Source organism: Zingiber officinale, chromosome 5A (assembly GCF_018446385.1).
Source record: "Zingiber officinale cultivar Zhangliang chromosome 5A, Zo_v1.1, whole genome shotgun sequence".
Lineage (NCBI taxonomy): Eukaryota > Viridiplantae > Streptophyta > Magnoliopsida > Zingiberales > Zingiberaceae > Zingiber > Zingiber officinale.
The window spans coordinates 60,362,446-60,376,229 of NC_055994.1; the positions used below are offsets into that span (position 1 = coordinate 60,362,446).

At 45.2% G+C, this 13,784-nt stretch overlaps 1 protein-coding gene across 1 annotated transcript; it reads left to right on the top strand.

The window, feature by feature from the left end:
* The first annotated feature begins 8,994 nt into the window (after nt 1–8,994).
* Nucleotides 8,995–9,595, top strand: LOC121979593. Its single transcript, XM_042531587.1, has 2 exons — nt 8,995–9,114; nt 9,158–9,595. The coding sequence occupies exons 1-2, from the start codon at nt 8,995–8,997 to the stop codon at nt 9,593–9,595; spliced, it is 558 nt and encodes a 185-aa protein (XP_042387521.1).
* Nucleotides 9,596–13,784: the final 4,189 nt, after the last annotated feature.

Consider the following 13,784-nt stretch of genomic DNA (forward strand, 5'->3'; position numbering starts at 1 on the left):
GAGACCAATGAAGGCCGCTCGACTCCGAATAGGGGAGATAAATGCTCTGATAAGCTGGTTGGTGAAGACACGGGTTTAAGGTCGCCGCTCGACCGCCGGTGGAGACCTGGGTTTAACATCACCACTCGATGGTCATCTAAGGCGAGGGTTTAAGGTCACCGCTTGACCGTCGGTGGAGACCTGAGTTTAACGTCACAGCTCGACAATCTTCACAGGCATTTATAGTCGCCGCTCAACTCTGGGGTTTAACGTCGTCACTCGACGGTCTTCATAGGGGTTTATAGTCGCCGCTCAACTCTAGGGTTTATAGTCTCCGTTCGACTCTTAGAGCCTGTGGCTCTAATATAACTCAAACATGGCTGATCAGCATAGGAGTCTTCACAATTGAGCCTATGGCTCTAATATAATATAATCCCGGTCGATCGACGTGGGAATCCTCGCAATTGAGCCTGTGGCTTTAATATAATATAATCCCAGCCAATCGGCGTGAGAGTCTTCGCAAATATAATCCCGGCCGATCGGCGCGGGGTTTAGTGGAAGAGAAGAAATTAGGAGGGAAAATCAGGGGCATTTAGATCTTTGCATAAGTTAGGGCTTTAAGGGGAGAAACACTGTTCATTGGAGGTGGGGGGGGGGGCTTCATGTTCTCTGGGTCGCCGCCACCACTGGATGGCCTAGCCGCCTCCCAGCGCCCCTCGCCACCTAGTGCCTCTCGCCGCCGGTGGTCATCTCTAACGCGCGCTCATGCAGTCACCCCTCTCCTCTCTTCCCCTCTCCCTCTTTCCTTAGCCGCCGATTCACCAAAGGAGAGTCATCTCCTCCTTCGATCTCCAGGCGGATGGCGACGGGGAGCACCACCACCGCTACCACAAGTGCACGCCGCCGCCACCAGTGTGCGCCACCGTCTCCTGCGACCATCGCCGCCACTTCCTACAGCCACCACCGCTGCCACTAGTGCACGCCGCCGCCGCCTGTGCGCGCAGCCGCCGCCTGTGCGCGCAGCCGCCGCCTGTGCGCGCAGCCGCCACCTGCGACCATCACCGCCGCTTCCTGCAGCCACCACCGCTGCCACCAGTGCGCGCCGCCGCTGCTAGTTTGCGCCGCTGCCGCTAGTGCGCGCCGTCGCCGCCAGTGCGCGTCGCCGCCTCCTGCGACCATCACCGCCGCTTCCTGCGGCCACCACCGAAGCCACCAGTGCGCGTCGCCGCCACCAGTGCGCGTTGCCGCTGGCAGTGCGCACTGCCGCCTCCTGCGACCATCACCGTCGCCTCCATCGGCCGACGTCACCCATACTATTTGTCTATACCGGCCTTCGAGCCAAGATGGTGTTCGGCCGCTGAGCCGATGTAGTTTCGGCCATCGAGCCATTCTGTTTCAATATTCGGATTGTTATTATGCTTGTGAGCCTACTGTTGGACGCTACTTGGAATTCTGTTCTGTTTCCCTTGTTCAAAAATTTGTACAAGAATAGAATTTTTCCTAGCAGCCCATGTGCTCTACAGAAGTTAAGCTTGGATTGCAAACGAAGCTTAACATTTTTAATCCAAGTTGTTCTTCAGAAGTTAAACTTGGATTGAAAACGAAACTTAATATTTTTACTCCAAGTTCAACCCATATGTTCTATAGGATCATAATGAATTTAGATATCTTCATAATTGCATGATATTATCCACTTTGGGCCTAAGCCCTCATGATTTTGCTCTTGGGCTCTCCCCAAAAGGCCTCATGCCAATGAAAATATGTTTTCTCTTTATAAATCCATGATCTTTCCCATGTGTTTTACAATGTGGGACTGTGTTTACAACCTTACAAACCTAACAATCCCCCCTTCAAACAAAGGACCACATGCTTCCCAAGTCTGATCCTTCGACCCACCAGGTCCTCTACCCTTCAGTCTACCCGACCTACTAGGACTTCTTTTATCTGGTGGTAGGTCCTCTTAATTCGAACATAGGAGCCCCCACTTTCTTTGTTCAAGATAATATTGTACCCACATGGCTTAATCAAACCATGGTTGTTGTGCACAGTCAGAGATTAAACCTTCTGGCAGTCCGGGCTCTGATACCACTTGTAGGATCATAATGAATTTAGATATCTCCATAATTGCATGATATTTCCCATTTTGGGCCAAAGTCCTCATGATTTTGCTTTTGGGATCTCCCCAAAAGGCCTTATGCCAATGGAAATATTTTTTCTCTTTATAAACCCATGATCTTTCCCATGTGTTTTACAATGTGGGACTATGTTTACAACCTTGCAAACCCAACATGTTCTTCAGAAGTTAAACCATATTACAGAAGTTGATTAAATATCTATTTTAAAGATTGACTTCCAGGTTAAATATGGAGAGACACTCGACCTTCTTGGGCATGGGATCATCCACCACTTCCTAGACAAAGCCTTTCAAAGAAATTAAATATTTAAACTTCTTACAGTAACCTTAGGTTTAACAATAAAGACCACAATAGAAACACAAAATTGAAACACAAAATTGAAACACAAAATCGATAGCCTCTTGTGTTGGTATTTCAGGATCCATACAAAGAAAAACTAAACTAGTTCACCGCGGAAACAATTAACTAGTTATACATTTCTTTATATCTTAAAGATCTCTTGATCTTATGCTGTATTCCTCTCCTCTTCTTGGACGTCGTGTGGGCAACGATCTACCAAGATGAAGACACCCGACCTTCTCCTTCTTTTCCAAGCTTCCGGCCACCAAGAAAAGCAAAGAGAAGAGGCCTCCTCCTTCTTCTTCTTCTCCACCAAACAACCAACCGCCAAGGTTGAAGAGAGGTGCCACCGGCCTCAAGAGAGAAAGGGAGAAGAAGGGCCGACCACCAAAGAAAATAAAAGAGAGAGAGCCTTAGGTTGTTTTTTTAGAGAGCATCCCCTCCTCCTCTTTTATAATCTTTGCTAGCGGCTAATAAGAAAAGCTTTTAATAAAATTTCCTTTTATTTGCTATTATAGATGTTTACAAAAAAGGAAAGATTTTAACAAAATTAAAATATCTCTTTTAAACCATTATAAATAGCTATAAAAGGAAATATTATAACAAAATTTTATTTTAAACAAAATCTTCTTTTTATTCCTATAATGGTTGGTTACAAAAAAGGAAAGATTTTAACAAAATTAAAATATCTCTTTTAACCATTGTAGATAACTACAAAAGGGAAAGATTTTAACAAAATTAAAATCTCTCGTTTAACCATTGTAGATAACTACAAAAAAGGAAAGATTTTAACAAAATTAAAATCTATCTTTTAATCCATTGTAGAAAGCTATAAAAGGAAAAATTTAACAAAATTTTATTTTCAACAAAACTTCCTTTTCTCTTCTTTGTATGGCCGGCCCCATGCTTGGCCACTAAGCATGGCTTGTCTAGCCCACATCTTGGGCACCAAGAGGGCTTGGCCGACCCTTTACTTAGGCACCAAGCAAGGATGTGGCCGGCCCCTCATTTGGGTAAGAAGCAAAATCAAAACGGGTGAACGCGAGACTTTATAGAGGCTACAGCAAGGACCGAGAGGAGGAATTAGTTTTGGCCTCCTGATGAACTTGAGCTTCCTGTGTTCGACCCGAACACCCAACTCAAGTTCATCAATAATAGTTATTATTGAACTACCGCACAATCCCGTATTACATTATGTGCTCCTTATCATGAGTGCGTTAATCTCCCTGTGTTTAAGATATCAAATGTCCATTAATTAAATGAGTTACTGACAACTCACTTAATTAACATCTAACTCCAAGAGTAGTACCACTCAACTTCATTGTCATGTCGGAACTAAATCTATCTGCAGAGTTTACATGACAATCCTTATAAGCTCCTCAAGGGGACATCATCAACCTAGATAACTAGGACACAATTTCCTTATATAATCAATAACACACCATATAAATAATATTATTTCCCAACTTATCGAGCCTATTGATTTAACGAATAAATCTCACCCTTTGATAAATTAAAGAAATAAATACTAAGTATATGTGCTTGTTATTATATCGGGATTAAGAGCACGCACATCCATAATAATAGAGATTGTATTCTTTTATGCAGTCAGTATAAAAAAAACAACCTCAAATGATCCTGCTCAATAAACATATAGTGTACTAGTGTAATTTTATGGTTAAGATAAACTAATACCAAATTACACTACAACCATTCCAATGGTTTGTCCCAATCCATCTTGGTTGTGAGCTACTATTTATAATTTATAAGGAACTGATAACATAATCTTCTGTGTGACACCACACACCATGTTATCTACAATATAAATTAAATGAGCAACTGCATTTTACTAAATGCAGACATTTGACCAATGTGATTCTTATTTCAAAATAAATGTTCATACAAAAAGCTAGGCTTTTAGTATACATCCTAACACCTACGAGCCGCTATCATATCCGGCTTGCGTGCCGTGTGTCGGCCTACGAGCCGCCATCAAATCCGGTCTACGTGTCATCCTTTTGGATCCCTGCTGCATTGGATTCCATGTCGTCGCTCTCAAATCCAGCTCCTCCGCTGACTCACATCCATCTACTCGTCAAGGTCGCAACGACTCGATCAGCACCACGATCAGCCCAACGACCCATCCGAGGGCCCCCTCCCCCGGGGCCAGGGTACGTCACCATTTTTATTCTTTTATTCATTTCATCGTCCTACTATTCGGCTGCTTATATATTCATGGGACTCGCCTCGAGCATCGGGGTACCAAAGATCGGGACAACCCAGTCGCTGGCTGTAGGTAGCGTTGACCAGAGGTCCTCCGATGACTTGGTCAACACAGAAGACTGCTCACCATCTAAGTCATGAAGATGCGGTCAACATTCCAGACATGTCATTCCAGCAGCTCCGTCTTCTCAAATTCCCAACAGGAACATATTTGACGCTGTCTATGGGAAACACACCTGATCTAGAACCTGAAGATGGATGACACCAAAAAATTCTGCCATATTCATGACCTTGATAGGTTTCGACGAGTATATCGTATTCTCCTCACTCCACGAGTATTCGGGAGTTAAGAAATTGAGTGAGATCCTTTACTGGTTGGCAGGTCAGTTTTTTCGTTATATTCTCTTTCGGTCATAGAATCTATCATAGTTTACCGAGCGAGGAATCTCGTGCCGATCGGCCGGGTTTCTATCTTATTAGAGCCACAGACTCATTGTTGAAGACCTTGTGCCGATCGGCCGGGATTATATTTGCGAAAATTCCCGCGCTGATCGGTCTGGATTATATTTACGAAGACTCTCGCGCTGATTGGCCGAGATTATATATACGAAGACTCCCGCGCCGATCGGTCAGGATTATATTTACGAAGACTCTTGCCCCGATCGACCGGGATTATATTTGTGAAGACTCCTGCGCCGATCGACCGGGATTATATGATATTAGAGCCACAGGCTCAATTGCGAGGACTCCCATGCCGATCGACCAAGATTATATTATATTAGAGCCACAGGCTCAATTGCGAAGACTCTCATGCCGATCGGCCGGGTTTGAGTTATATTATAGCCACAGGCTCTAAGAGTCGAGCGGCGACTATAAACCCCTGTGAAGACCGTCGAGCAGCGACGTTAAACCCCAGAGTCGAGCGGCGACTATAAACCACTGTGAAGACCATCGAGCGCCGACTTTAAACCCAGGTCTCCACCGACGGTCGAGCGGCGACCTTAAACCCCCGCCTTAGAAGACCATCGAGCGGTGACGTTAAACCCAGGTCTCCACCAGCGGTTAAGCGGCGACCTTAAACATGTGTCTTCACCGACCAGCTTATCAGAGCATTTATCTCCCCCATTCGGGGTCGAGCAGCCTTCACTTGTCTCGGACCAGCATATCGGATCTCATATCTCCCCCGTTCGGGGTCAAGCGGTCTTCACTGGTCTCAGACCATCTTATCAGAGCATTTATCTCCCCCATTCGGGGTCGAGCGACCTTCACTGGTTTCGGACCAGTATATCGGATCTCATATCTCCTCCGTTCGGGGTCAAACGGTCTTCAATGGTCTAGGACCAGCTTCAGATATTTGATCTCCCCCATTCGGGGTTGAGCGACCTTCACTGGTCTCGGACCAGCATATCGGATCTCATATCTCCCCCATTTGGGGTCGAGCGGTCTCACTGGTCTAGGACCAGCTTCAGATATTTGATCTCCCCCGTTCGGGGTTGAGTGATCTTCACTGGTCTTGGACCAGCTTATCAGAGCATCTATTTCCCCCATTGGGGGTCAAGCTATCGCCGATGGTCACGGACAAGAGTATCTCCACTAGTTTTGGATCGGGATATCTCATAGGCTTTGCACCCGTTCGGCTAACGACTATTGCTTCTATGCGCCTTCGACTCACACGGGCTACAATTTAGTTCATGAGCGATGCGCCCGTTCGACTCACGACTTTTCCTTCCATGCACCTTCGAATCATGGGCTACACTCCAGTTCAGTTCACGTGTGTTGCGCCCGTTCGGCTCGCGACTTTCGTCTCTGCACACTCGATTTCAAGGGCTATGCTCCCGCTCAATTTTCGGGCTCCACTCCTACCCAGCGCTGCTTCGACTCTCGCTCAGTTTTTGTCCAGGTGCTCGCTTGATGTTCGCCCGATAGCTTGCCTAGCGGCCGCTCGACCCTATTTTTCGTCGCTTGGTCAACACTTTGGTAGCCGCCTGATCCTTTGCCTGATTGTCCACTTAGCCACGTTCTTGTTTCACTCAATATCTTGGTGGTCTTCAGGTCAAAATTTTACGGTCACCATGTCGACATTTTGAGATCGCCCGACCACATTTTACAGCCATCCAGCCGACATTTTTCGGGGTTTGATTTCCATCCATCCGATCACCCGGTCGACATCTTCGCGGTCGCGCGCACGACATCGTCCGCCCAACGTCTATCCACCCAATCGACATCTTTTCGATCGCCAGGTCGGCATCTTCGTGGTCGCGCGCTCGGCATCACTCGGTCACTCAGTCTACTCGACATCCTGTGTGTCGCTCGGTAGACTATCATTTTCCTCGTCGCCCGCTTGACGTTATGCCGCTCAACGTCGGTCCGGTTGTCGACCTAGTATTATTTCTTGTAGCTTGCTTGGCATTGCTACCATCTCTCGCGTGACGCTCTCTCGATTATGTGGTTCGTATTTTTTTGGTTCCTTGATCGACATCTTCTCGATCGCGCGCTAAGCTTGATCGCCCGTCTTTCTACCTGATCAGTATTATCTCCGTTGCCTGGACCTCACTATTTCTCGTCCCTCGCTCAATACTACTTGAGTCACTTGCTTGACATAACCACATCTACTTGTTCGACATGATAAGACGAGCCCAGTGATTTGATTTCATGTTCGGTAGCGATTCTGTTTTGGGGCTTGGTCTAATCAGTCGGGCTTGCGTCTCCTTCGACTAGATTTGAAGGGGAGGCTTATGATACAGAGATGGTTTAGTGACAGAGAAGAAATTATGAGGGAAAGGCCGGGGCATTTAGGTCTTTGCACAAGTTAGTGCTTTAAGGGGAGAAGCACTGTTCATGGGGGTGGGCTTCATGTTCTCTGGGCCGTGTTACGATTCCGTAAGTGCACGGATTCGTCATCAGTAATAAAAATATCGATCCGACAGGGACTGGTTATAAGCACTAGCAATTGTTCGCTTAGGGTTAGCTAAGCTACCGATGGTTTTGAATAATCTAAGAAGAGAGGTCGGGAAAAAGAATCAAAAGCTGAAAAGTCAAAATGTTCACTTGGTTATGAGATATTCTAGGAGGTCGGTTTCATTGTGGCGATATTGATGTGCCACAATTTATCCTACTCTCGCTGTCCTTTATCATGCAATTACTGGGAACTAGAGAAGCTATACTTAAGCACCAAGAGGAGTAATATCCCTAAGAAAGCCTGTTATGGTTTACCCCTATCACTAGGGTGCCTCGGCGAATCTAGAGGACACAACTCTAATTGGTAAGTTAAGAATAGAGGTTAAGAGCTAAGTTCGGTCTTTCGTTTTCTTGAGGAGAATTTGCCTCTCCTTTCAAGGAAGTGCCCTAGATGTCCGTGATCGGGTTATCCCTGTCACTAGGGCCCCTCGGGTGTACGATCTAGGGACAATTCCTATGCGAGGTCAACAAGTTCTACACAATCAAGCGGTAAGCGATTGAAATAAAGCATAAAAGATCATCCAACGCGAATAAACAAAATGCGAGTTTTACATCAATCCGTGCCACAACTACTCCCTACTCCTAGAACAGAGGATCTACTCCATAGTTTCGGAGAAAAGCCCAAAGACATAATGTAGATAAACATACAATCTTCAGATAGAGATAGGAAGAAAGAGTATGCTTATTCGCTGACGACGAGTGGCCTTCAGATCCGATTCTCTGCTTCTGGAGTCGATGTGATAGTGGAAGATCATTGGACGGGCGTCCAGAACGGCACGAGATGACTCCAAGATATTTCTCCAACTGAAGGCTCGCCTCCCCCCAGCGAATAAGGGCAAAAACCTGTATATAGACTAGGGATCGACCGTGGCGACACTACTGTGCTAAGATGGCACGGCCGTGTTCATCTCCTTCTCTGGCGGGGTTGCACGGTCGTGCCGATTGGCACGACTGTGTGGTCTCTGACCTTTGTTCCTTGACGCACGGTCGTGCAAGGAGGCACGACCGGGCGTTTTCTTGTCTCGGTCTGGGGTGGCACGGCCATGCAAGGGTGCATGGCCGTGTGTTGCTTTGCCTCTGCCTCGGTCACACGGCCGTGCCAGGGTGCACGGCCATGCGCTGCTTCGCCTCTGCCTTGGCCTCACGACCGTGCAAGGGTGCACGACCGTGTTCTTTGGCTTGTTTTGGTGCGTAAATAATCACCATTTTTGTTCCGAAAATCGTTCTTGTCAACACAAAACCAAACAAAGAGCAGATATCCGAACAAAAGAGTATATATGATGAATACAAGATGAAAGAGACAATCATGCAACAAATACATATGTATAAAGTACTTGATTGTACGCTAAAACACGCGTAAATGATCATAATATTTGTGCACATCAGGCCGCCGCCACCACTGGATGGCCAGGCCGCCTCCCAGTGCCCGTCGCCACCTAGTGCCTCTCACTACCGGTGGTCATCTCTTACGCATGCTCATGCAATCACCCCTTTCCTCTCTTCCCCTCTCCCTCTTTCCTTAGCCGCCGGTTCACCAAAGGAGAGTGGTCTCCTCCTTCGATCTCCAGGCGGATGGCGATGGGGAGCACCACCACCGCTGCCACCAGTGCACGCCGCCACCGCCAGTGCGCACCGCCGCCTCTTGCAACCATAGCCGCCGCTTCCTACGGCCACCACGACCACCACTAGTGCACGCCGCCGTCGCCAGTGTGCATCGCCGCCTCCTACAACCATCGCTGCCACCAGTGCGCGCCGCAGCCTCCTGCGACAATCACCGACGCTTCCTACAACCACCACCGCTGTCACCAGTGCAAGTCACCGCCGCCAATGCACGTCGCCACCTCCTACGACCATCACCATCACCTCCAGTGGTCGTTGCCTCCAACGGCCGGTGCCGCCCGTACTATTTGTCTACACTGGCCTTCGAGCCAAGATGGTGTTCGGTCGACGAGCTGAAGTAGTTCCGGCCATCGAGCCATTGTGTTTCAATATTCGTACTGTTATTATGCTTATGAGTTATGGGTATTATCCGGCCTGCATGCCGTGTGCTAGCCTACGAGCTACTATCATATCCGGCCTGCGTGCCATGTGCCAGCCTACGAGCTGCCTCATATCCGGCCTACGTGCCATCCTTTTGGATCCTTGCTGCACTAGATTCCATGTCGTTGCTCTCAGATCCGACTCCTCCGCTGACTGACATCCATCTACTCATCAAGGCCGCAATGAATCGATCAGCACCGCGATCAGCCCACTGACCCATCCGAGCCCCCCCCGGGGCCAGGGTACATCACCATTTGCATTCTTTTATTAATTTCTTCGTCCTACTATTCGGCTACTTATATATTCGTGGGACTCGCCTCGAGCATCGGGGTATCAGGGATCGGGGCAACCCGGTCGCTGGCTGCAGGTAGCGTTGAGCGGAGGTCCTCCGATGACTTGGTCAACACAGAAGACAACTCATCATCCGGGTCATGAAGATGCGGTCAACATTCCAGACACGTCATTCCGCTGAATCGTATTTCTATATCGACTATATATATATATATATATATATATATATATATATATATATATATATATATATATATATATATATATAGTCGAGAATCTGAGAAGACTGGGCTAGCGGAATGACGTGTCTAGAATGTATATGAATAAAAAATTATATCTAGTATATAATACATGAAGCCAGCATGCTCAACAAGGTATATGAATAAACAGCAAACAACATAAGTAAGCATGGTATCTAGTATATAGTATCTAGTATCTAGTATTTGGTATCTAGTATATAGTATTTGCTAAATATCATGGATAATAACGTGAGACTGTATAGATATAGAAACGAGTATCTCAAAGATTGAATGGATAAACATCAAACATGGGAAAAATACGAGTGGAGTCATGGTAAATATAGTTATTATGCAAATATAGTTCGTGCACGAAGGTTAAAGAACTAAAGAATCAAAGTAAAAAAGTACTCGCCTTTATCTGTTAATCATGCTAAACAATCCCCACGTTGGTACAACTGTCTCACATTAGAGTCCTGCAAATCATATAATGTACAATTTAGCTAATCACATCTACAACAACTAGCTAAACCCAAACCCAAATTAATTAGGGAAAACCTAATCGGATGATCATTAATTATCTTAATTAATGATTAACTTCAATTACTCTCATCCATGAATCCTTTAATTGTTTCAATCATAATCTACAATTCGTTAATCAATTCAATACAACTTATCAATTTCTACAATCCATTAACCCATCATTCAATCCATGGAGTAAATCAACTTCATAATCATCTTGAATCACTTAATTTACTACCAATTGATCAACTAATCCATAAACAATCATAACTACATTGGATTAAGCTTTCCATAATCAAATTAGGTTAAACTAACTTGAATTAATCCCAACAACTCACTCCAATCTCAGATGCTCCCCTATTAATTCACTGCCGGAGAAGCTGGCTACCAAGAAATGTGGTCAGAGCTCTGGACCATCGGTGAATAGTTATGACCAAGACTAGAAAGATCAGCCAAGCATCAAATCTCCATATCCCAATACAGAGAATGGAAAATCGATCTTTGCTAATCCAATCCTAAGCATGCCTTACCTCAATCTACTAACGACAGACTTCTCTTGGACGAAATCAGATTGCTACTGTGGTGGTAAACCAGAGCAGAGGGGCGGCTACGACATTAGGATGTCAAGTGGTGGTCATGGCAGGGCGGTAGTGGATCGACCGGTGGCAGATCGTGGTCGCCATGATGCTAGTCGCGGCCTGCTCTGGCGAAGGTTAGTGCTGCAAGGCCATCACTAGCGTCGGTGACATCGGGATTGGTGGTTGGTAGATGAAGAAGAAGCCGAGGTGAGGGGAATCCGATGCTAGGGTTCAGCCTTTCCCCCCTTGGCTGACGATCCGCCCGCACAGCGACAACTCTGGGAGAAGGACAATCACCAGAGAGAATTAAACGATCGGTGGAGGAGGAGGAAAGCTCGGTCGGTGATGGACTGAACGACATTGGTGAAATCGATTTCCTTGTGGCATCGTGGAAGAAGGTGTCGAGCAGAGAGATCGGGGAAGAAAGGAAGAGGAGATGGCGTATAAGTGATTAGGGGCACTGTAGCTATAGCTAGGGTTTAATCAAATTCCTCAATCAACTCCCACTTTAATTGGATAATCCAAATAGACTTTTCCTAAGATTAATTAATTCATCTCCTTAAACGTGTGATATGGACTCCGTTTAAAGCTCAAAAAATTCCTAAAAATTTCTGAAAATTCCAATAGAGTTATTTCTCCAATAACACTTATTATTTAATTTGATGTATCTTACATTCTCCTCCACTAATAAAAATTTGATCCCCAAATTTACTACTCAAACTCAGGGATCCTCATCCAAGGGTAACGACTAAGCAACACACTCATATACTAGTCTATCCTAGTATCAGAACAAATTTTTAATCATAAGGGATGACATTGTGGGTTATGAGCTCATCCTACTTCCGTTACTCCCACACTGTTGTCTAACCAACTATGGATAAAATCCACTAAATGTAATTGGTCTTCACAACCACCTTCGAAATCCATGACACACACAATCAGTAGACCCTCTATCATCTATTTAGTGCACTTTGGCTGTCCATCTGTCAAAGGATGGAAAGTTATACTAAAGGAAAGCTCTATACTCGTGATCTGCCGTAAACTCTACCAAAACCGTGATGTGAATCGTGGATCTCCATCCAATACAATACTCAGAGATATACCCTGAGGTCTAGTAATCTCTGTCCAATATAACCCTGCTAAATAATCCAAAGAATCTGTCTTATAGATCGATAGAAAGGGAGCAAACTAATCAACCAATCAACGATTACCCAGATCGTGCAATATCCTTTCCATGTCCTAGGTAATCTGACATCAAAGTCCACTGTAACAAGCTTACATTCCTATTCTTGTATTTGAATCTATAGAAACCATCGGGCTAATCTTTGATGTTCAGCCTCCACTTGCCGACATACTATACATTGAGCTACAAAATCTGCTGTCTTTTTTTATGTCGCTCCATCAATAGGAACGCTTCAAGTCTCTATACATCGGGTATCATCCAAATATATCACAAATCTCAATCAATGTGCTTCCTGCAGTAACTCCTCTCGGATAGGATATGACTCAAGAACACGCATAAACTCCCACGGAAATAATGAATCCCGTAAAAATAATGTCTCTACATTTTCAATGTGAAAATGGTAGCTACTAACATCAAAATCATGAGTCAGATAATTTTTCTCATGATCTTTCAGCTGTCGAGAAGAATACGGAACTACTCAACTATGCTATTTCAGAACTACACATAACCCCTAGTATGATACTTTCGTGTAGAGTATAAATCCGTCTAACGAGAAGGTAAAACTAAGATAGGTGCAATTATTAGCTTTCTGTTTTAGCTCCTAAAATTGATCTCACAAGCCTCTATCTAGGAAAATTTCATACCCTTCCTAGACAGTCCAGTTAACGACATAACAATGTTAGAGAAACCCTAACCAATCTCGGTAATATCCAGCCAGATCAAGGAAGTTGCGAGTCTCCTGTATAGACTTCGGCTACTCCCAACTGGTAACAACCTCTATCTCCTGTGGATCCACTGATATGCCCTTGCTCGAGACAATGTGTCCCTAGAATTCCCATAGAAGATAGCCCAACACACGCATTTACTAAACTTTGTATAAAGATGTTCTTGTCGAAGTATCTCCAGAAGTATGCGAAGATATTGCTTGTGATCCACCTTGGACCAGGTATATATCACAACATCGTCAATGAAGACAATGACAACTAATCCAAATTCCCTTAGGAATACCAGATTTATCGAGTCCATGAAAATATCTTAGACACTGATAAGCCTAAATGGCAATACCATAGACTCATAATGTCCATACGACAAGCACACTTAACCGTAAGATCATCGGTAATGAGTCTGTAATCTGATCACCAACTCCATAAATATAATAGACATACTACTCCTTATATCACCATCAATAACAAATACCAGATAATAGACCATCAAGTCAAATATCTACTAATAGATCATCAAAAGACAACATATCACCATATTAGATCTCACAATAGCCATCAATCTCCAATCCTCCTCA

What these genes read in the sequence shown, in the direction of transcription:
- LOC121979593 (XM_042531587.1), top strand. Translation starts at nt 8,995, where the DNA reads ATGATCATAATATTTGTGCACATCAGGCCGCCGCCACCACTGGATGGC. An exon ending in CATCTCTTACGCATGCTCAT is followed by an intron (nt 9,115 to 9,157) that starts GCAATCACCCCT and finishes CTCTTTCCTTAG; the next exon opens with CCGCCGGTTCACCAAAGGAG.